This window comes from Hylaeus anthracinus, unplaced genomic scaffold, assembly GCF_026225885.1.
Source record: "Hylaeus anthracinus isolate JK02 unplaced genomic scaffold, UHH_iyHylAnth1.0_haploid 11989, whole genome shotgun sequence".
NCBI lineage: Eukaryota > Metazoa > Arthropoda > Insecta > Hymenoptera > Colletidae > Hylaeus > Hylaeus anthracinus.
The window spans coordinates 268,044-293,571 of record NW_026534337.1 but is presented as its reverse complement, the minus strand read 5'-3'; the positions used below and the strand labels follow the sequence as shown (position 1 = coordinate 293,571).

Here is a 25,528-nt window from a genome sequence, read left to right as displayed (position 1 = left end):
ACAATATTCGAAAGCGAACAACTTTTGTCCGGTTGTTTCACTCATGAACATACAGACGGTAGAATTTGAGAGTTTTACTAGTTTTACGTCGTTTAGTTATCGGAATTTAACTGTTACATCATTAAATGTTTATCGGCTCGTTCGAGGTTCCCGATGTATCAGCATAAATCTGAGGAATGTTATGCCTCTTTCGTAGAAGATCTTTCCACGTAATTTTCCTGTATTTTTCTTTAGCTTTCTGTGTCTTTTCTCTAGCCTTCTGTATGTATGTGTCATGTCGGTTTTTCCAAATTTTTACGAGGTCGTGATATTTAAGATTAGTGTGTGTAGGAATTGTCGAAGGGTTATTAGGTTTGTAACCGAAGGTAAGTTCGAAGGGATTGCAACCGGTGGCTTCATGAATGGAAGTGTTGTATCCGTAGCATATGGCATTGAGGTTCTCGTCCGATTCGTTATGTTTTTCCGTCATACATGTTGTTACGGCGTTAGCAAAATAGCTGGTTGTATTTGAAAGAACGTCTTTCTGGTATGCTCATTTCGGATGTGAACGTTAATGACAACCGAATTAATTAAACTATTAAGGTAGCAGAACCGTAATGAGTGTTTAACAATTTTAACAAATAACTATAACTTTATTTAAGAAATTGGTGAATGCAGGTTTCTACAAGTTAGTTGAATCAGTGGTGTTTGGTGAGAATCTGCATTTCTCTTTTGGGGTGACAATTGAAGATACCGCGGTGTATCTTTCCTACTTTTACTTGTCACTCCTACATTTTCAAAATGCACCCTGATTGGTACTTGGTTTAGAAACAAAGCCCAATCAGAGTACCTAGAGTCCCACACCACCCTCGTAGGTACGCCTCCACCAGCGGTCCTGGAGGCAAGGGTGGGTGGTTACCTGGTGTCTTGCGGAAGGCCACTGCCACTCATGGGTTTTCCCAAGCTTACGACACGGACAGCTGCTGAGGATCGGAATCACGCGAAATTCTAAAGACCTCATCGACGGTCGCAACTAGATTGATATTGACGGCAATATCAGCATAAACTCAATAAAATAATTTTATAGAAAAAAATTTAACCGACTTCGAAAAAGGTGCAGTGAAAAGCATGAAATAATTTCTAGTTAATTTATATGAATACGCACTAGCTCTTGATATAATTGCTTAAAAGTATGGGAAAATGCAGTGAAAAGCATGAAATTATTTCTAGTTAATGTATATGAATACGCACTAGCTCTCGATATAATTGCTTAAAAGTATGGGAAAATGCAGTGAAAAGTATGAAATAATTTCTATGTAAACTTCATTGTTATTTACCATCGTTTGATGAATTTGGTTAAATTATTCAATACATCATATTAAATGCAATGCACATTTTTCGAAGGCGGCGCAGATGTAAAAAATTTTTAATTCCGGTTTGGGTTAGCTTTTGGTAGAGGCGGAAATATTGAATGCTGTCAATGTATACATGTTTATTGTCTATGTGGAATTAATAGTTAATGTATATAGTATGTACACGGAAATATAGTTTAAGTAGATTTGGGGCTTTTTTTGAGGGGAGGGGCGGCAAAATTGATTACTGCTACTTTTGTCTGTAGGTAGTTGTTCGGTATCTTTGCTCGAACAGAATTTTGTCGAGTTGACAGAATTAACGTAAGAAACAAAGATTTTTATGTGAAACTGGTGAATCACAAGAAAGTTAAGAAGTCTCGAAGTTCAAAACAGACGAAGCACGAAGCTTTGTAACATATTTCTCGCACGCGTCGATCACGATTACGTGACGTACATCAGCGGTGACGCTCTATGTATTCCCATCTTTGGAGAACAATTTGGACGCCAAAATTTCCAGCCGTTTACGTCTCTCCGCACCACGTCGCTCTCCGTGGTGGCCAACATTGTCAGAGAGACAGAAGAGTGTTACGAGCCAGGGCGATAGCGATGCGCGTGTGAGCCCAGCGAGTGGGGTGGATTCGAGAATTAGAGCAATACGATTAATTAGTATGTATCAATGGAGCCGAAAATTTGAGGATAGAGTAGATAATGCAGACGACTCTGACGCGAAGTAAGATAGTTGCAGGAATCGGTATCTCCCAGTAAAGGGTAACCGCAGGATAGGTTAAGTTTAGGAGTTTGGGTTGAGTATACAATGACTAAATCGTATTGTTAAAGTGTAACACGCGTTGTTAATAAAGCCTCGCAACTTGTTAATTTAATAGAATAATAACTCGAGCGGTAAAGTTATTATGTTGTGGAATCGTTACACTGGCTAGAATTGCTGATTTCAAAGTAAAGGTTTCATGATTGATCTGACAGACTTTTAAGTTTACACAAAAGTGTATATATTCAAAAATAACTATACTAATTACAAGTGTGAAGTGTCGTGTTGTCGCGGTTAGTGTATGAAGTTAAAGTTACCTAAGTGTTGCGCGATGTTGACGCACTGGCGATACGGGGGTCGAAAGTACTTCTATGGCCGTAATAGATTTTAAAACCGTCTTCCCGGATCTATATGGTAACGATGATCGAAAGGAACTGAAGCCCGATCTCACTAGAGTGCTACTCTACAGACGATCGATGCGTCTCCAACGAGTAACTTTTTCGTACTAGCCCTCGAGCAACGAAAATCGTGGGTTTATATACCCCTAAATATTGGTGGGGAACCGCCAGTGATTTCCATATTAGGAAATTTGAAGGTTAGGATTTTCGTTGCACTGAGGTCAGCAGCTGTGTGCCCTGGGAAAAGGGTAGATTACAAATTATCCCACGCAACGCAAGTCAAAGATAGTATTAAGAGGATGCAGCTGCAGGATGAACTCCAAAGAGACCGAGCTCCAAATTCCAGAAGGGTAGATAAAATAAAATTAATCAACACGAGCTTCACAAAAACGGAGAGTTTCTGTATACAAGAGAGAGAGACAGACGAATCGTGTTGACGTATAGCGATCTTTTTGGAATCCAGACAGTCCTCGATAATTCTCTAGGACAGTAATTTTACATTATGCACCGCCTCCGAAAAATGTGCATTGCATTTAATATGATGTATTGAATAATTTAACCAAATTCATCAAACGATGGTGAATAACAATGAAGTTTAAATAGAAATTATTTCACACTTTTCACTGCATTTTCCCATACTTTTAAGCAATTATATGTAGAGCTAGTGCGTATTCATATACATTAACTAGAAATTATTTCATGCTTTTCACCGCACCTTTTTCGAAGTCGGTTAAATTTTTTTCTATAAAATTATTTTATTTTACTCTTTTTAGTGGCAATCTGTAACCAATAGGTTTCATGCAATAACAATAGTTATTACCAATATACAGGATGACCCAAAAACGTTGAAGGTCCTTAAAAAGGGTGGTACCGGGGGGTGGGGCGATTTGAAACAATTTTTCCTTACGAGAATGGTGATCGAGGCTTCGTTAAGGAGATATTCGAGAAACAAAAACCCCCGACCAATCAGAGCGCGAGTATGCCGGTGCAGGACCTGCGAAGCCTACGCTACCGCAGGCGTTCCACTGGCATATTCGCGCTCTGATTGGTCGGAGGTTTCTGTCAATATCTCCTTAACAAAGCCTCGAACAACATTTTCGCTACGAAAAATTTTTTTCAAATCACCCCCCCCAAAACACCCCATTCAAGAACATCCAACATTTTTGGGACACCCTGTATTGTTGCAAATGGGATTATCAGGAATACATGTGAAAGGATTGATTGCGTTTAGTAAATTCCTTATTGAGCTACACCAGAGCATAGCAATTTTGCACCAATAATGGTTTCAAACAATGGAAGGTTCATACATTTTTGCGAATGGGAACATCAAGAATTCATCTATCATGAAATGCGGAAAATTCCATCTCGATCGGTTAATTCCGTGCCGAGTTTCAGCAAAGAAAAGGAATTTTGCAATAGCAATAGTTATAAACAATTAAAAAATTCATAAATTTTTAGAAATGTGATTATCGCGAAAACCTGTACGGCAGCAAAATGTAAGGGATTTCATCGATTTCAGCCCAAACATACGTGAAATAGTACGCTTTTTGCGATAAAAAGTGATACAAAGTGGTAAAAAACAAACTAAGGACAAATGTTTTGTCATGGGACCAAATGGCAAATGCTCTTCCAGATGCAAGAAGTTTCAATTTGATTGGTCCATCCGTCTCGGAGTAAGAAGCAGGACAAAATTTTTCTGTTTAAAAAACAAAACGGAAAAAAATGACAAATCACAAAATGTTTCTTTTACGCGACCAACTGGAAGAAATATTCGACAAGATGCAAGAGGTTTCACTCCGATTCCTCAAGCCATCTCGATGTAATTGGCAAGCATACCTAAAAATCACGGTTTCTTGCTAAAAAAGACGGGTAAGAAACGACAAATCGCAAAAAGTCTTGATAGCAGGATCAGCGGGGGGGGGGGGCATGCCCTACAAGATGCAACAGGTTTCATTCTGAATAGTCAAGCCATCTCAGCGTAATCGGTGAACAGACATTAAAAAGAAAAAAAATATATATATACACGTGTATATATATACACACACACATGCATAGCCCACACCGAGTCTACCGCGAAGGGAGGTTCAAATGGTCGAAGGGGACGTTTCGCCTCACAGGGGGAGAAAGCCGAAGCGGTATGCTTTGGAGGTTTTTCCCCAGGCTGGGAGATCGTGGAGGCCCGGAGACAGTCCACAAATGCGTAAAGTCTACCGGGGATCGGATACCCCTCGTTTCGTGAACTAAGTCACGGCGTAGGGGTTTAGGATAAACGGAGAGTGCAGGTGACGGGGAAAGGTGCTAACGTATCAGTTCGACCGTCACTACTCCGTAGGAGGTAATTGTCGGAAACCGGGAACGGAACACTTCCAAAAAAATGTGACAGTGCGAGTGTGCAGATTTACATGGGTCCTTATTAATAAGGAACGTGCCGTACTGCCAGCTCGAGCGACTCTGATTCTCAAGTGGCACGGCGGCAGTATATACAGTGTGGACCATTGTAATCTACCCAGCCGGATATCTCAGTTCTTTTGCATGCTATGGAAAAAATGACCTAGACAAAGGTTGCTCAAAAAAATAGGGGCCGTTGATTGATGTAGTCAGATTTTACCTTGCAATCAATTTTCAAGGTTAATTGAAGGTCAAATCGCATTTTTTTTATGGAAGCCTATATTTTTTAACCCGGATTTTGGAAAAGCGGAAAATTTTACGTTGGAAACCATATTTAAAAAATTTGTTTTCTGTGGCCCTTAAATGTTAATTACAAGGGGAAACACCGAAGTCAGTCAGTCAATCCTACGACCACGTAAACTGAAACCACATTTAGGCTAGCCTTCTTGAACCCAGGGTGGAGAATTAAGTCACCACTTACATGACCTGAAGCTAGCAACTAATCCGAGGGTTGGTAGCCAACCGGGCCACCATGCAGAAGTTCATTTTTTGTTTTGATTGCTGTAGTTTGAGCTTTCCAAAACCTTACTCTTAGCGTTACCCAGAAACAACGGCGTGGACGTAGTAAGGACTGTTTCCTTTGGGGAAAACCCCCTTGCCTCCCACGATGCCGCCCACTCGGGTCAGTCAACCACTTCTTGTAGGCATAAGCGTAAACGCCTTTGGAAGTGGCCTACAGTGTTGAGGAAAGTTTGTCTGGGGATGGCAGCGCAAGTCCGACGAAAGGGTTCTATCATGTCTTCTCTAGATGTGGGCTTCTGCGCATAAACGACATTTTTCAGGTAGCCCCATAAATAAAAATCACGGGGTGTAAGGTCAGGTGAGATAGAAGCCCAATTTATTGGGCCATCTCGACCGATCCACCTTCCAGAGTAAAGGGTATCTAAAAATTGCCTAACAATTCTTGCATAATGTTATGCCGCACTATCCTGTTGGAACCACATTCTTCGTCTTGTTTCAATATCAACATTTTCAAGAAGTTCTGGCAAGTGATATCTCAACAATGCCAAGTAGCTGTGTTGGTTGACATTTTCTTCAAAGAAGTAGGGTCCAATTACGTACCCATTTATGATCCAACACCAGACCATCAAGGTCCAGCGATGTTGATGATCTACAGCCCTGAACCAATGTGGATTCTGATCTGCCCAATAATGGCAGTTATGTCGATTCAACTCTCCAGTACTACAAAATTGAGATTCATCCGAGAAAAGCACATAATTGAATAAATTTGGATCATTCCGAATGATGCCTAATGCCCAACGGCAACATTCTATTCGCATTTGGAAGTGTACTGGTCTTAACTCTTGGACCAGCACTATGTGGTAGGCATCATATCTAAGATCATTCAGAATTCTCAATGCTGTTCTTCTCGGTAAACCCAATTCTCTTTCAATTTATCGAGAGCTAATGTAAGGGTCAAGATGAACAGCAGCGAGAACCGCTACTACACGAGCATCGTTCTCATCGTATTGGCGACGCCTGCGTTGCCGATGAAGATGTCCTCGACGAGCTCTGGCAACCAAATGTGTTATGGTTCTGTGGTTGGGATGTCTCCTATTCGGGAACCGTGCGACGTACAGTCTTGCTGCTTGACGTGCATTGTTCTTACATTTTCCGAGAATTAAAGTTATTTCGACTATTTCATTAGGAGAATAATCGGCCATCCTCGGACTTGACTTGTTTATTCAAGTGTTTAATCTGAATAGTTTATAGCGCACGCGGTTATTAAAATTTATCAATTTTGAAGCTAGCAGGTGGGCGCACAATGAAAATTTTCCGAGGTCAATGAGGATGAAAACTTGGCTGTAGGCGAAAAAATTTTACCCACTGGAATTAGTCAATCATGAATCAGTTGTGCGAAGTTGCGCCTATTTGTTTGTCGGAATAAATTTGAACGCCAAGGAATGTAAGGTCAGATGAGGTAGAAAGTCAATGTACTAGACCACCTTAACCGACTTGAAATTGATGTGGGTCAAAGTAATAAGTGGTGACTTAATTCTCCACCCTGGGTTCAAGAAGGCTAGCCTAAATGTGGTTTCAGTTTACGTGGTCGTAAGATTGACTGACTGACTTCGGTGTTCCCCTTGTAATTAACATTTAAGGGCCACGGAAAAAAAAATTTTCAAATATGGTTTCGAACGTAAAATTTTCCGCTCTTTCAGAATCAGGGTTGAAAAATATAGGCTTCCATAAGAAAAACGCGATTTGACCTTCAATTAACCTTGAAAATTGATTGCAAGGTAAAATCTGACTATACCAATCGGCGGCCTCCATTTTTCTGAGCAACCGTTGTCTAGGTCATTTTTTCCGTAGCGTGCAAAAAACCTGAGATATCCGGCTGGGTAGATTAAAATGGCCCACCGTGTATGTATAATGGAACGCGGTTTCGCTTGCGCGAGCCGTCGTGCGTATCGCAGCGCGCGACTCGCGACTAGCGGCGGACGGTGATAACGGTCGTGGAGAGGGAGACGGCGTGCGTTGGCGCGAGAGAGAGGGCCGCGGCTACCGATAGCGTTACAGACTTTTTAGAATATACTGTTGATTCAAAGGTACTGCTTCAAATTCAGACAAAGTTGATGCCATTAAAAAATGTCTAAAACATAGAAATTTAAAAGAACTAATGCACCAAAATTACAAGTCCCATTGAACGATCTGTTGAAAGGTACACCTACTCGCGGTATTCCTTGCATTGTCTAGTCGAAGGAAGCCGAATATGCTTTTATCCAGGTAAAAGAATCATTTGCCGAAGCAACCCTCCTCGCTCACCCGGTACCTGGCGCTAAATTAGGCCTTAACGTCGATGGGTCTGATTTTGCAATCGGAGCAGCACTTCACCAATTAGTAGCCGATACCTGGCAGCCCCTATCCTTCTTTACCAAGACTCTCTCATCAGCACAGCGAAAATATAGTGCTTATGATGGAGAGCTATTAGCAACCTACACCGCGGTCCGTCATTTTAAACATAATCTCGAAGGTCACACATTTACCATTTACACGGATTATAACCCTTTGGTAGATGCTTTTAAACAGCGGCTAGAGCGATCCATCCCCAGACAGTTTAGATATTTAGATTTTATTGGACAATTCACCACTGACATACAGCACATATCGGGAAAAGAAAATTTGTTGCGTACGCATTGTCCAAAATAGAGGAAATTAACAAACGCGTGGATCTTTTGGAAATGGCTCAGTCTCAATAGGCAGATGAAGAGCTTCAAAGTCTCTTGCTGTCTGAAACTGCCCATCAATTAAAAAAAAGGTAAATTTCCAATTAAAAAAGAAGGAAAAAAAACGAATTCTGCGACATGTCTACTCCTACAGTTCGCCCGTATGTATCAAAAGATCTTCGTAATCGAGTTTTCAATACCTTGCATGGACGGCCCGGGAATTAAAGCAACTCGCAAACTAATTACTGATCGTTTTATTTGGCCTTCTGTCAACAAAGATTGCAATAGATGAGCAAAACATGTATACCGTGTCAGAAAAGCAAAATTACAAAACACACTACATGCCCATTAGGAAATTTTTCAGTGCCGCCTGTGCGATTCCATCATGTCCATATAGACGTAGTAGGATCCTTACCCATTTCACAAGGATACAGGTATTGCCTGTCCTGTGTCGACCGCTTCACCCGGTGGCCAGAGGCCTGGCCGATTGAAGACATTACAGCCGAAACAGTAGCAAATACCCTATTAAAAAGCTGGATGTCACGATTCGGTGTTCCAGCCATTATCACTACAGATCAGGGCAAATAATTCGACTCACAATTATTTAAAGAATTCACACAATGTTTAGGCTCACACCACATTAGAACTGCCGCTTTTTACCCTGCACCGAACGGTATGGTTGAAAGATTGCATCGACAATTGAAAGCAGCAATTCGTTGTCACGAAACCGATAAATGGTCCGAAGTCTTACCGTTCATTTTATTAGATATAAGGTCTACATTCAAAGAAGATTTACAGGCAACCCCGGCTGAATTACTTTATGGATGTAATCTTAAATTACCGGAAGAATTTTTCAAAGACGAACAAAATAATCTAACCACGTCCGATTTCGTTTTCCGTTTCAGACAAAATATGCAAAATACACAACACTGTCAAGGGTCGTGACACAGTACACTCAAAACATTTGTACATAAAGATTTACAAACATCAACCCATGTATTTGTTAGACATGACGCGGAAAAACGATCATTATACCATTATATGATGGACCATATGAAGTAATCTGTCGTAATAATAAATATTTTACCATACAGAACTCACAGAAAGAAATAGTTCACATATAGGAAGTACAAGCGACCAAACAACAAGCCGAAAACTTAAAAGCAACCTTAACCCCTTCCCGAGTGCCATTTAGCTCGTCGAAACTCGGGCCCAAGCGGTAGGCATCGACGCGCGCTAAACAGACCAGACTGATCCTTGTAAACAATCGCAATACCCATAAATCTCGTCGCGAATCTGACTCACGATATTCATGTTTGGGTCAAAATCTTCATCGCGAGTCTGACTTGCTAAAGTACGGAAAGGGGTTAAGCAAGCGGTATCGATTAAAACACGATATGGACGAACAGTGAAATTCGCCGACCGATATCAAGCATTGTAAATACTTTTTCTGTATATAAATTTTTGTTTGCGCATTATTCATATTAATATTAACCTACCTTACTATGATTAACTATAATTACATGCATTTAAACCTGTAAATATTATATAGCGTTATCACTGGCGACGAGTTGACGCCACGTCTCCGCCTTATATTTGTAATAGTTATGTTTAGTTTTAAATGGTACCTCTGGACGAGTGAATCGATGTGCGTGTTGCGCGACAGCGTTGAGTGAATGTTTAGATTGTTGGTTCAAATGTCGAGCGAATGTTCCAATGGTGAAGGTTTAATAACGATTTAACAGACCTTTTAAGGTTAACAAATGATTATATATTCAAAACTGAATAATTCTAATAATACAATTGTACAGTGTCGTATTGTCGCGGTTAGTGTATGAATTTAGTTACCTAATTGTTGCACGGTGTTAACGCACTGGCGATGCGGGGGTCGAGAATGCTTCTATGCGGTAATAGATTTTGTACCGTCCTCGCGGATCTATATGGTTAATGTTGATCGAAAGGGATCTGAAGCCCGATCTCACCCAAGCACAACTCTGAAGACGATCGACGTGACTTTACCAAGTAACTCTTTCGTACTAATCCCCGCGAGTAACGAAAATCATGGGTTTATATACCCCTAGATATTGGTGGGGATACGTCAGTGATTCCCATATATGGAAATTTGGCGGTTGAGATTTTCGTTACTCAGAAGTGAACATCTGTGGGGCTTTAGGGAAAGTTTAGATAAAGGGTTGCCCACGCAACGCGAGTTAAAAGATGATTTTGAGAAAATTATGGTACAGCTGCAGGGTGCACTTCGGTAAGACCAGACTCCACGTTCCAAGGGGTAGATAAAATAAATGAACGAGAGCTTCGAAAAGAAAGGGTGTGCATACGTAACAGGTCTTCCCTCTATTAATTTTGTATCGAGCCAAGCATACTTTATTGTCAAAGAAAAAGCGGAAGCGCTCAACAAATCATGAATCAAGGAATGAATTTTAATAACGTCTTCACGCAATGAAATTTCTCACTGATTTTCTAAAAGACAGGAAGCATTTTGTATTTTGTATATTTTAATTATGATTAAATACTGCCTTTTACTCAATGACTTTAGAGTATCAATGTTTACTACATTACGTTAGTAGCGTAAGTAAAAAAAAACGTTTCCTGAAAAATATTGCAAAATTTGTACAGGAATAAATATTTGTAATCACGTTAAATACAAAAAAATTAGAAAAATTCACACCGGACGAGAGAATCGAACTCAAGCTCGAAGCCTACTATGCGCGGACTTATCTGTCACAGCTACGCTGTCGCCTTGTGAACTATTCTAACGGAACCGAAAATAAGCACCGAAGCGGTGTTATATTTTTTTAAATTAATTTTTTCTCAAAAACGTCGAAGTATTGCGCCTTGCCGCTTTGCTCAAAGATTCTCCTAGTAATGCACTATCCCATAAAAAACTTCAAAAAAGTAAAAAAATTACGCCAACTACAATGAAAAAGTGGAGGGGCCACGCCAAGCATTTAACTTTCAGACCGCGGAAAAATATATATCTTTGAGCTATTTTTGAAATACTGGTTTCGTTTCAAAAATTATATTTTTTGAAACGACGAAAATCCTTTGAACTACGTCTGCCTTTCTCTGGTTTACTTTCTTTCAAATAATTTAAAACAATTTGAAAAGCCCGCTACTATACATATATACATACATATACATATACGCGCATGTTCTCTACATTTTAGTTGGTAAGACAAACCCAGGCGGCGCTACAAAATTTGTACCAACTTTTAATACGGTAGCTTGGCCTCCTGATTGTAAACAGTCGGCCATAATTTTTGTCATGTTATATCTTTTGATCGACACTTAACAATTCTATCTCCGTCTATAACCTCCTCAGGACAACTTCGTTTTTGTTAACTCTACATAAACAGTCTAAATTAAAAACAGTTTCCTGGTATGTATAAAGATATCTGACAATTCAGATTTTGGCAACTTACCTTGTAATTAAAATTGATCAACACTTTACAACTCTGGCTGCAATTTGTTACTAAATTAAAAACATTTTGCTGGTATAAAGAACTGAAAAAAGTACACACTTTAATTACAAATCGTGAATAATTCAATAGTGTACAGGGTGTATAAAAATTATTGGTCGCCACTTTCAGAGGTTATTCTACACATCTGGATCGGTGGACATTTGCAAAAAAAAACCGACCGCAAAATTCATTATGACCTCAAAATTTATGGTCAAAGTTTTTTTAATTTTAGAGTTCTACTCGAGGAATAGGTAAAAAGCTTCAAAGGAGCCACATGCCGGAAACGAACCGTTTTCGCGTAAGAAATTGTTAACGTTTTCCAAATTCTCCATAGTGCGGAGCAATACAACGGGATGCCGCAGCGGCGCTGAGGGCCCCCACCCTAGCTCGTATTCGTACATGCACGCGCGATGGTGAAGTGTGACCGCACCACATAAACGTAATACGCAGCGCGGAACAGAATGAAACCATGTTACGTATTTCGTTGGCAAATAAAAGCGCATCGAAATGCATTTAATTCGTCGAATGCACGATTACACTCAACACTTACAATGATTAACTACGCAAAAAAACAATATCGAAAAAAAAATATCGATCGACGGAAAATAAATAATATCGTTTATAAGACGACATAATACGCAATTTAGAATTTACCTTTCAATATTTAATAAAAGTAACATTGAGAAAATGAAACAGTAATTAATAACTTGCTGACTTACATATCGATGACTCCAATTTCGCACGTTCACGAAGTTACAGGTATCCATTGTATTCATTCTGTTCCCCGCTGCGTATTACGTTTGCGTGGTGCGGTCACACTTCACCATCGCGAGTGCATATACGAATAGGATCTAGGGTGGGGGCCCTCGGCGCCGCTGCGGCGTCCCGTTGTGTTGCTCCGCGCTATGGAGAATTTGGAAAACGTTAACAATTTCTTACGCGAAAACGGTTCGTCTACGACATGTGGCTCCGTTGAAGCTTTTTACGTACTTCGCGAGTAGAATTTTTTAAAATTAAAAAAAACTTTGACCTTAAATTTTGAGGTCATAATGGTTTTTGCGGTCGGTTTTTTTTTGCAAATGTCCACCGATCCAGATGTGTAGAATAACCCCTGAAAGTGGCGACCAATAAGTTTTATACACCCTGTACAAAATTTGGCACTGGACAAGTTATGAATGAGCAGCATGAGTGGCCGCCACGAGCCCTGCCGAATGACTCCGAGAATCGACGAATCAACGAATGGCCTTACCTCTTATTGGCTAGGTATTGATGAAAAATTCCTTGAAGAATCAGAAAAATAAGAACAAGATTCGACGGTTTTTTGACAGATTCATGACATGATATTACGATATCTCAGTTGTACGTAGACCAATTTGATTGATTTTCGTTTTATTCGAAAGCTTATATGCGATTTACACTAGAAAAATGCCTTTAAATTTAGAAAATATTGCAGTCGTGACGAGATATTACTGAAAGAAATTTTAGGTTAGGTTGCTGCACAGTAGGACAAAATGGCTCGCTGCGATCAAAAATCTATATTCGTCAATTCGAAAAATGGAAAAACTGTTTGCATACGCGGATAGAGAACAAATTGCTATTTAATGTAGTGCGATCCATTTTTTTATACTTGCTTCCATTTTGCTGTGATGCGTATTCAACGTCAGTTGAAATTTGTCGAAGCAAAACCCTTATGACACCTATCTTCAATGTACGATTCTAAAAAACTTTGCTAGGGAAAACAAAATTCCAATGAATTATAAAGTTTACTAGATTAGTATAGATTACATTCAGTGCATAAAGCAAGTCAAAATGTTAACAACTTGTTAAATAATATTATTTAAGTAAAAGGAAGTATACCGGATTAAAATTTTAACTTTACATAAAGGTTTAAAGTCGATTTTCGTATATTCCTGAGGTATAATCAATACCATATGAAAGGCTGAACCTTTCCCTTTCAGGAGCACAAAGAATTGGGTGCTATTTTCTGCTACTTTTAAAGAAAACAGCGATTACAGTAAACTCTACCTCGCGTGACTGTTACAGTTGCTACTGAACACTCGCTGTAGTACCGACGACTGTTTCACGTATGTTCGGGCTAAAATCGATGAAACCCCTTACATTTTGCTGGCGGGCAGATTTTCGCGATGATCGCATTCGCAAAAATTTATGAATTTTATTATTATCTATAATAATTGTTACTGCAAAATTCCTATTCATTAATGTAACTTGGCAAGGAATTAACCGATCGCGATGAAACTATTCACATCTAATAGTAGATGTTTTCGTGTATTCCTTTTGGAAAAATGTATGCATACTTTCATTGTTTAAAAATAGTTACTGCAAAATTAGCTAGACAAGGAATTTACCAAACGCGAAGAATCCTTTCACATTTATTTGCACATGTATTCCCGATGATCCCATTTGCAACTATTACTTATTACTATTACCCATATTGCTCATAATTATTGTTATTGTCACTAAAAAGTGTGAAATAAAATAATTTTTGGAAAAAAAATATAACACTATTCAATATTTCCGGACCCCACCAAATATTATCACAATCCTACTCATTGTCAGACAGTATTTCCATAGAGAGAGTATACCGGGCGACCCAAAAATGTTGTAACATCTTGAAAGGGGTGGTTCGGGAGGTGATTTGAAACAACTTTTTGCTTAGCGAACATGTTGTCCGAGGCTTTCGTTAAGGAGATATTAACAGAAAACCCCGACTAATCAGAGCGCGCGTATACCCTTGAAACGGCCGTGGTAGCGGCTAGGTCAAGGCTACGCGCTAAGCGATCGGGCTTGTACGCAAACAAGTGATTCGACGTGCATCAAAGGACATGGGTGCAGCCTCCTAGCGCGTAGCCTTCGCTGCCGCAGCCACTTCAACGGTATACTCGTGCTCTGACTGGTCGGGGTTTTTTGTTAATATCTCTTCAACGAAGCCTTAGGTAAAATTTTTGACACTCGCATTAATATTCGGACACGTTATAAAACACAATTCCTTCTTTTGAAATTGGTCGAAATAACTTGAAATTTTTTATTGAGAAGCTAGAAAAATTAATTTACTACGTAATTGCAAATAGTTCCGAATATTACGTACATATCACATCTCATATATACACAAAATATTGTATTCCTAATATTGAATAAACATTTATTTTACATGTGCAAACATATATTCTGTTGCGAATATTAGATTAATATGTGTTTTATCTACGGAAAAAAATATACTGTTGCGAATTGTAGTGTATGCGTGAAGTGTGTGGACAGTGTGCGTAAAGACAACGGACGATCGAGGCAAAGTATTCTTAGATCATCAATACCCATACTTTCTCACTCGCAGACTTTCACATAATTTATCAATTTAAAACTTTGACAATATGAGATAATTTGTCAGTTTAAAATGCTGACAATATGAGTACATTTTCATTATTTTACATTTTAAAATAATTCTTATTCATCAAAACCTTGACCTTGCCTGGCCACGCCAAGCATTTGACTTCCAGGCCACGGACATCTAGGAAAATGTCTAAACAGTCTCAGTTTGTGGTTGATACACTATTTAGCTTCTTCATTTCACCAAATCCGGAGCAGTCAGTTTACATGCGTTGTCATTAGGGTCCGAACGTCTGCACTGTTGAACACAGCGTTTTAGCTGCGCATAGCTGTAAAGCACCGAATTTTTCATTGTGTTATACAGTGTCGCCTTTGCACTTTGCTGGAAAGCACTTCTTGAATTTTTTTAGGGGGATCTCCTATTTTTCTATGATTACTCTTTAAGTTCTCCATTTTTTCATGTACTTGGCGTAATTTTTTTACTTTTTTAAAGTTTTTTATAGAGATCTCACTTCTTTTTACAAAGCTAATTTCTATAGTGAATGACTTCAAATAATAGAAAATGGGAGATCAGTTTGAATCCTTTAAGGTTTTAAAAGTACGCGGAACGCATTGCAGGAAGTCTCATTGCAAGAAATTTATGAAAGACAAAATGTAATCACTTTATCAGTAACATTTAAATGCAACAAGACTTTCTGTCATGTGTCATATGTACTTTTGAAAAATTAAAGGATTAAGTTTGACCTCTCTTTTTCTATATTATGTGTTACAAATAGTGGATCTCTGTTCATTTTCTCATTATTTAAATTTCTTGCAACAAAACTTTCTGCCATCCATTGTGTGTACTTTTGAAAATTCTGAGGACTGAAACTGATATTGCAATACGATTAGTTGTGCACTACAAATAGTGCATTTCTTTTTTCATTTCTCGCTTTATCTTTAACATTTAAATTTCTTGCAGTGAGACATCTTGCAATGCGTTCTGTATACTTTTGGAAACTTAAAGAACTGAAGCTGGTCTCTTTCCTATATCTGGCTTCAGACACATTATGTATATTGTAGACTCTACGCTTACTATAATAAAAGACAAATGTATTTTTATTTTAAGCTCTACATTAATTTGCAAGTAAAATAAGGTTTGTATGTGTTATTTACAAATAAAATTAATGTCATATGAATAACGCACAATTTATTATATTACAATACCAGATTCAGTCTCTTAAGTTTTCAAAAGCACACGGAACACAACACAGAAAGTCTTGTTGTAACAAACTTGCATGTTAAAAATGAAGTATGAAATGAAAAGAGGTCTACACTATTTCTAACCCACAATTTATTATAGTATAATACCAGTTTTAGTCTTTTATGTTTCCACAGTGCACACAACGCATCGGAAAATGTCTTGTTGCTAGAAATTGAAATGTTAAACATGAAATGAGAAATATAGAAAGAAATCCACTATGTGTAATGCACAATTTATTGTATTAGAATAAAATTCACAAGTATGTACAAGGCGTGGCAGAAAATCTTGTTGTAACAAATTTAAATGTTAATAAATAAAGTGGGAAAATGTACAAAGAGATCCAGTATTGGTAACGCACAATTTATTGTATTATAATTCCAGTTTCAGTCCTTTAGGTTTTCAAAAGTACGCACAATGCATGTCAGATAATCGTTGCAAGAAACCAAATGTCACAAATGCAAACTGACAGTTACAGGTTAGAAATGAACGAGCGGCATGAGTGACAGCCATATTACAATTCCGACCGACGAGCCTTGCCGACTGATTCCGAGAGTCGACGAATCGACGAATCGACGAATGGTCTTAGCTCCTATTGGCTAAATCTTGACGAAAAGAATAAGAATAAGAATCAGAATCAGAAGAAAAATCTACAATTTCTGACCGATTCATGGCATGATATTACGATATCTCAGCTGTACATATACCGATTTTATTGATTTTGGTTTTATTAGAATGCTTATATGCGATTTACATTAGAAAAATGCCTTTATATTTAGAAAATACAGCAGGCGTAACGAGATATTAATGACAGAAGTTTCAGGTTAGGTTGGAATCGCAGTTTTACGAGTAAAAGATACGTGGTAGCGCTAGCGTCAGTATACACGGTGGCGTATAATTTTTCATGTACTTGGCGTCGAGACGCTACCGCGTCTCTATATAATAATATTGTGAATAGTGTATTTTGTATTCGGAAACAAATATTCTGTTCTACATATTAAATAAATATGTATCTTATGTTAAAAAAAAGTATTTTTTTCTAAATCTAGAAAATTCAGAGCGGACGTCCTTGGGACGTACAAAATTTACGTCCCATGGACGTCCGACAAAGGACGTCGGACGTAAACTGGACATGAAAACTGGACGTTCATGGGACGTCCGGTGGTATCTGGGTAAATGAAACATTTGAATTCTTTGTATATGTTACAATAAAAATGTTGCGGGAAATAGCGAAGAAAGTAAAATGGACAGATACTGGGGACTGCAGACAGAGCTAAGGAGCTGCTAGACCCAGAAACAAAAAACAAAAAAAGAGCGCGACAGACGATACAACTAAACAAACAAGAGGCAAGGAACGTGACATTCATACTAACGGACACCTATGCGATTGCCCAAGACTCACAACGCCCAGAAGGAAACACCTAGAACAATTATTCCTGGAACTAGACACGATTCCGACAATGAAACGAGCCAAAATAGCATCCTTCCTAGAAGAGATCGACCCATGGAAAATAGACGATGCCCATTAACCAACACAAAGATACACATCCTAAAATGGTAAAACATGGCACGCGTAAGAAAAAGGAGGACTCGAACACCGCATCGGTACAAAGAGGAGCTACGGAGGACGCCTCGAGACTGTGAACCGAAGTGGCAACTCGCCGAGGAAGGGGTCCACTGGCGGGGAGCGAAGACGGGGCCCCCGCCCTACTCCCTACACGCACCAACACTCACACTAGCCAAGTGTAAAATGGCACTCCCCAGCAATGGGTGTAAAAAGAAAAAAAATCACTAGAGAAGGGTCTGCGCGCCTCCCTCATAGAGGAAAGTATTCAGACCTAGGACGAGTGGTGAACGTACTAAACAACTACACTATATCACGTAAAGGGGTAACGGCTCTATGAAAATGAACCCAATAATAACCCTGTGGAAGGGGTGGTGACCCTTGCCGATAGAAGAAATAACCTTTCGACACGGAAAAGGGGGGATCTCAAGTGAACCCTGTGGCGGGTGGTTACCGCGCAATAAACAAAGGCGACAGCCAGGGCGGTAGGGATTAAGAGCTACTGGGATACACAACCCAGACACTAAAACCCAAATAGGGTAGGCCCTTTACAGCATTAGACAAGACCGAGGGAGATAGACGGACAGTCACAGGCTTGCCTTGGCCTCCAAGGCACAGCAGTGCGCTACCAGAACCATCCCACGGCCCCTAGAATAGGACTCGGAGGCATCAAGATGTGAGGAACTAAGCCGGCAACTCGAACATCGAGCAATGCTAACGGGCCATCGCCGATATAGGGAACCGAGTGGGGTAGGCTAGCCAACTAAGGAGGTGGGACGGCCTCTGAACTGCTCGCGATCTAGTTAACACCTCAAGAACAGAGGCGGGAGGGGTAAGAGGGAAGAGGGGAGTACTAGGGAACAAAGTCAGGGAAGGGGGTAGAGGGGTGGCAAACTTGAAGGGATAAGATCCCGGATTATGGGACACGTAGGCTGAGAACGGTGACCGACTATCGGCCCAGGAATAGTCTGACGGGGGTGGATAGAGCTCTCAATCGCGCCGACACGGTGTAGAGGGGAAAACATGCAGGCTGGCACTGCGGGTCCTGAGGGATGCGGTTCACCAAACGCTCAACTCAGCTACGGCATTACCAAAGCATAGGTAGTATGGTCCCGTCCAATGATGAACCACCCTGTGAAGTACCGACGTTCTCGTTAAGGATAGGCCCGGGCCAAAAGAAAGCGAAGACCTAGCAAGAAACGGAAAGAATCAATGGCCGGGTGACTGTCTCTTCCGTTCTTACAACTAGACCGAGGTGACCGGAACAGGGGCGACAATCCACGCAGCCAAGAGGACCTCGGGGACCTCACCGGTGGCCCCCTCCGGCCAACAATACCAAAACTATGCAAAAACTATAATAAGAATGCTACTTTAGTAAATGCATACAGTTCGCAGCAGATTCTAGTCAATGTATGTCGACAATGCCCATGACTTCATCTACAATCGTTGCAAAATGCCTACACGCTTTTACTATCGCATATGTATTGAAGCCAGCGCTTTAGTTTCGCTATTGATTTCACGTTAGCAGTCCTCTGCAGTAGGCGCCATCTCATACCAATTGCCTTAACTAAATTTGTCACGTGACTTGCACTGCATTATCCACAAAATGGTGGAACTCGTCGTTAGGAATGCTTTCAGGAATGATTTCGTTTTTCGTCCTTATATCAGAATATTTGAGGCTTGGTGAGAGCTCATACGAAGGAGGAAGGTTCAACACATCCGGCTTTGGTCATCGTTTGAGTTACAAAACTCTTTTAGTGACCTAAAAATACATGCATTCTGCAAGTGTATTTTATCCTATTTTTGCTCTACTTTGAACACTCATATTATTAGATATTAACAAGAATCTCGTTGAATCATGACCACAGCCGGGTGTATTGTAGGCTTGCAGAAAACTCCAATGTTTCGAGTTGCTCGCGAGTCGAGTCGAGCTGAGACTTAGTTTTCAATCCGAGTCGAGTACTCAGAAGAAACGAGCAGCTCGAAGGAACTGAGTAGCTCGGACCAAACCGAGTAGCTCGGGCAGAAGCGAGCGGCTCGAAAGAACCGAGTAGCTCGGAGAGAAGCGAGTAGCTCAAAAGAACCGAGTAAAGATCGTTTCAGACTATACGACACGGACCGTCACGTTTCGGCAACGTGAATCCGCCTCCTCCGAAGCGCTCGCTTCGGTCCGAGTTACTCGCTTCTCTCTGAGCTACTTGGTTTGGCCGCTCGGTTCCTTCGAGCTATTCGGTTCCTTCGAGCTGCTCGTTTCTTCCGAGTACTCGAACTGCTCTAGTGTATTGAACCTTCCTTTTTTCCAATGAACCCTCACTCAACCTCAAATATTCTCATATAAGGATTATTAATATTATCTACTACGTGTAATCACACACATCACTTACCTTATTCCTTATGTCTAAAGCAAATTATGTTTTTACATGGCTCTCACTCGCATACTACGATCGCCCTTTCACAGAACCTACCCAAGTTCCGGTTAAAAGTATACATTTCCGTTAAATAAAAAGTTAATGATCTTGATAATTTGTAAAAAAAAATACCTTCAGTGAAAAAAGAACCATTTTAATTTCGATCTTATCACTTTTCATATCATTAAATCCAAAAGAAATATTTGGGCATTAAATAAACTAAAAACAAAGGTGCGATAAAAAACTGGATGTTGAAAAAAGATAAAAAGTTACTACTCCTACATTAGCACCAAACGTAGAAAAGTATTGAAATAAAAAATAAAGCAATGCAACTATTACAAGAATGCCTTAGAAGAGCCTTATAATTGGAATGGTTCCTACAATATATCAATATTAATTATTTATGTTATATATTATACTAAAATTGTATCTCATTTCTTCTGTGCAACTTTTACTGACAACTTTCTATAAATAGGCGTAGTATCCTAGAATAGCTTTTCAAAAAGCGAAAGCAGAAACCTTGAGCCCAAGTGTCGAGACTCGAGGTAAAGGCGTCGCGCGCGCGCGAAAGAGCGAGAGGGAGAAACAGAGAGTTTAACACAATATCTTTTTATCTTTTATTAAACTTTGTTTCTTTTTATTACGCATCTGTGTTCATAATATCACAGCAACTCGTCTTGATTGATCCCATATAGGTGACAACAAATTTGATTTACTTCACTGAATATTAAACTAAACTTCTTGACATAATTTCATTACACATTAAATGGAGTGTCATAATACTATACACTGTATATCTAAAAATGAGTTTAATTAATTAATACAATTTTCATGCTTTATAGTAAAAAAATCGATCAAATTATTAGGTATACGATTTTAAGTGATAATCATTGTATCGTCATCGGCGCATTTCGGAAATGTAGTTTACAATAGCATATCATTGTTCAACACCAAAATAGTTTAAATGATATTATGTTGCAGATTCGATCGAAACATAAACGTCACTCAGTTGTGGAACATGAAAGTGCAATGGAAAGAAAGGGGCAAGTCGAAGGAAAGATAGAGTCGGTTAAAAGAATGTCTTCAATAGGAGGACATCAAGTCGACCTAGCTCAAACATACACAGGACTGGACAAGAAAATCTCTGAGGAGTTCATCTCGATCGCTATGGATCCAGAAAGGCATTCGAAAGCTTCCAGCAGTCACGGCAGTGAAATTGGCGCCTCAAAAACCTGCTGAAAACATGATACTCTTCCAATGGTGTCTTGTATTACGCTTTCTCTAAACAATTCTCGTATACACATGATTTAACATTGAAAGGAAGAAGTTGAATTGTTGCCTTGAATACCGTTGTACTTATGTTTATTTTGTTGTTCTTTGAATTTTTAGTACTTATATTCGCTCAAGGCTTTATTTCTATGGTGTCTGAAATATTTATTATGAAAGTTCGCACCTGCGTATCGAGATTCTACTTAATTAATTGCTACTGTAAATGTTAATCGTCGTATACGCCTTTTACAGCCTGGTTTATTCGAATGTAATTTCTTCTAAACGGAGAATGGTAAATGTTCGAGTATTTTCAATTGTAAAAAAGTGGCTACGCATAATTTATGTAAGGACAAATTAATATTTTAAAAGTTAGTATAGGTATTGGTTACTCCTTACTTTGGGGCACCAAAAATTATGAACTTTTTTTTCACCATTTAGTAGTTTTTGATGCCCAGATTACGAAAATGTAAGTTAAAATGTTAGGAATCTAGTTAAAGAGATACGCGTGTGTAAAGTTAAACATTTTTGACGTATTTAGCTGGTTAATCCGACCCCATATTGGCTTCGACCGTGGGTTTGGTGGGTAATTAAATCGGTAATGCCATTCTGATGTAAACAGATGATCATAGATGGCATGAACGTTTGTTATGAACACTTTTAACGGGTGCGGCGACAATATTAAAACCCATTTTCTCTCTTCTTTTCTCTACATACGTTCTGCGTCCTATTCACATTTCCCGTCTTTTTAATGTTCATTCATGATGCTTCCATCACGCATGAGGAAAAAATGGGAGTCCGGGGACTATCTCTCAGTCAGGGGTTTGGAGGCGAAGCCCCCAACAATGAATACTGCAGCGCACCACGCAGGTGTGTACACAGTTAGCCTGCGAGGTATTTATAGTTTCGCCGATGGTCGAGGGGACGCAGCCCCCGGCCGGCAGGGGGCCTGGGGGGGGGGGGGAGAGGCCCCCCAGCACGCGTATAGTTTCAAAGCGTATGCTTTTTAAATTTTGTAACAGGATTTTGAGCTGAAAGTATATGCCTCGAAACAGTACACACTACACCGTTACAAGCGTTCATAACAAACGTTCACGCCATCTATGATCGTCTGTTGACAACAGAATGGCATTACCGACCTAATTACCCACCAAACCCACGGTCAAAGCCAATATGGCGTCGAATTAACCAGCTAAATACGTCAAAAATGTTTAACTTTACACACGCGTATCTTTTTAACTGTTGGATTCCTAACATTTTAACTTACATTTTCGTAATCTAGGCATCAAAAACTACTAAATGGTACAAAAAAAGTTTATCATTTTTGGTGTCCCAAAGTAAAATTTAATCCAGCTATTTATTAATTTCTCGTGTTTCTTTGATACATTGTTCGTTAAAAAATGCAACAATGTGTACCCACAGAAAGAAGATTCAGACTTTCAAGGAACACGAGACATCTTTTTGTGAATTTTGTTATATAATAATTCCAAAGGAAAATCATAGTTGTAGAACTTTTCTTTACATAATGTTCAATAAAATACAAATCAATTTAAATAGAATAAAAAATATATATATATGAAAATCAAGCAGAAAATAGAGAAAGAAAAAACCAATGTACTATCTCATAGTGTAATAGTATAAAAATTAATTCATAACTTTCATGTATTAACTTTCTTATCGATAAATATACTGCCAAAGCTGTCTAATTAATTTCTTAATGTGTATGCATATTTCACATATTAGATTTTTAAGAAATACTTTTTTTTTATGTTTTTGCTAGACTTGTAAAATATGATACAAACCGTGTAACGTATTTCCTTGGCAAATAAAAGCGCATCAAATGGATGTAATTAACAAAAGCACGATAACACTCTACACTTTCAATGATTGACTACGAAAAAGAAAAATATCGATCGTCGGAAAATAAACAATATCGTTTATAAGACGACAAAACACGCAATTTAGAATTTACCGTTCAATATTTAATAAAAGCAGTTTGAGAAAATACGTAACACGTTCCATTTTCTTCCGTGCTGCGTATTACGTTTGTGTGGTACGGTTACACTTCACCATCGCGTATGCGTATACGAATGAGGTAGGGTGGGGGACCCTCGGCGCCGCCACCGAAATTAACAATTTCTTACGCGAAAACGATTCGTCTCCGGTATGTGGCTTCTTTGAAGCTTTTTACCTACTCCTTGAGCAGAATTCTTTAAAATTAAAAACAACTTTGATCTTAAATTTTGAGGTTATAATGAATTTTACGGACTATCTTTTGCAAATGTCCACTGATCCAGATGTGTACAATAACCGCTGAGAGTGGTGACTATTAATTTTTTTCCATCCTGTACATGAGTTCCTGAAAATAAGAGTGGTGTACATCTGTTCTCTAAATAGAACATATGTAAATACGCATTTTTTAAAGCAAAATACAATTGAATTACACCACTCTAATTTTCAGAAGCTCTTATACTATTTGTTCCGCAACTGATACGCAGCAACAATCTTGATTAAAATTTTCTGTCCGATTTAAACGTCGAAAACTGTTCCTTTACAACGGTTGTACTGCCAATGCCTGATCTCCGTGTTGTGTAGCAGTGAAATAAATTAACATTCACTATTGATCCAGTTCGTCGTCAGTTTATTAAAAAATGTTTATCCAAATTCATATCTTTATACAGATGAAAAACAAAAACTTAAATTCAAGTTTTAAACGCTTTATCGTAATCGTTTCACTGAACAGCCGATTTTCTCAAGAATTCATTCTCGACTAATAAAGCCGCTCGTCGCTGTCGACGTCGATCGTACCTCTCTTGCTGCTTACGTTGGCCTTAGTGGTGCCATTCTAGAAAGAATGGTATATCCACAGATAATTGATGCTTTCTTTAAAAGCACGGTTAGAAAAGGGAGTTGAGTTCTTCAAAATTTTAGATGCATCGTGTTATCCACTTCTCCGAAATTTTGGTCTCAGAAGTTTTTCTACGTTTGGGTCCACATACTTATGTGAATGTTCATTTTCTAAAATGAAAAATATTAAAACAGAAAAACGTTCATCTTTATAGATGCATCGTTATCGTCGTTGATACGAACTAATTCGTCTCAATTATCTGTGGATATACCATCCCTTCTAGAATCATGCAAACGCCCCAGAAGATCGAATGAAAATTAATTTTATTATCGGTTTTATTAACATTTGGTGGAATAGGCCTATAGGGGAAACCACTTTTAAAAAAACGCATCAACAATAATACCTCTTGGGTGATGTGAAGAGTTATTGACAAAATTCCAAACATTATATCATATATTATTATTGTTATATGTATATATAGAAGGTGCTTATAAACCTAAACGAAATATTAATAACTTTATTGATCTGTAAAAATAAAAAATACTGACAGCGCAAGGGAATTTTTACTCACGCGGGTGAAACCCGACATATCTATTGTAGTATGTCCCTGAGAAACAACGTTGCGCGTACGATCGCCGGCTCGGCCGTCTAGCCTAGAGCGGTAGTGGGGTCGCAGAAGATGGTGCTTCAGGAATCGGGCCGAAATGTGCAAGTAATTCCAAGCACTGGCATAGCAGATGACACCCGTATCCAGGGGAGGGCAACCCGCAGCACCGCGCCATACGCCAGGCTCCACAGGAGCGGTTCTAATACCGACCCCTGTGGAACCCCGCGATGCGTCTCCCTCGTGTGTATTACTTGGTACTAGTCGGTAAATACAACTTCCCTGCCGCGAAAATAGTCCCGAATCACCTCCCGGGGATAGGAGGGCACCTTTTTCTTTTTTACGTGGAGAAATGCGTTTACGCACACCCCCTCAAATGGAGGGGGTAGTGCGGGACTCGCCCCTTGATTTGATATGAAGGGGAATACCCACTAAAACCTCACGGTGGCTGGGCACGGCGCTCTAGGGGGGAGCACCGGGATCTCAAAAGAACACTACCGGTGCTCCCCAGCGCCAGCTCCGCTATGTCATAGCGGAGCGCCCTCACCGATGGGGAGCCATTTACCTCCCCACCTGACCGCGGGCGCCATAGCCCGCGATCTTGCCTGTCCCTTTTAGTCGCCTCTGACGACAATTAGGGATTACTGTGGACGTATTCTGCCCCCCC

The 25,528-nt window shown here is 39.4% G+C and overlaps 1 protein-coding gene across 1 annotated transcript in view; it reads left to right on the top strand.

Annotated features, from left to right (window-relative positions):
- The window catches only part of LOC128888008 (uncharacterized), a 365,762-nt gene extending 341,753 nt beyond the window's left edge, over window positions 1-24,009 (top strand). The window contains exon 11 of the mRNA XM_054144586.1: window positions 21,125-24,009. Within this exon, the coding sequence (XP_054000561.1) occupies window positions 21,125-21,382 (258 nt within the window). The 3' untranslated portion in view covers window positions 21,383-24,009. The remainder of the gene's footprint in view (window positions 1-21,124) is intronic.
- Window positions 24,010-25,528: the final 1,519 nt, after the last annotated feature.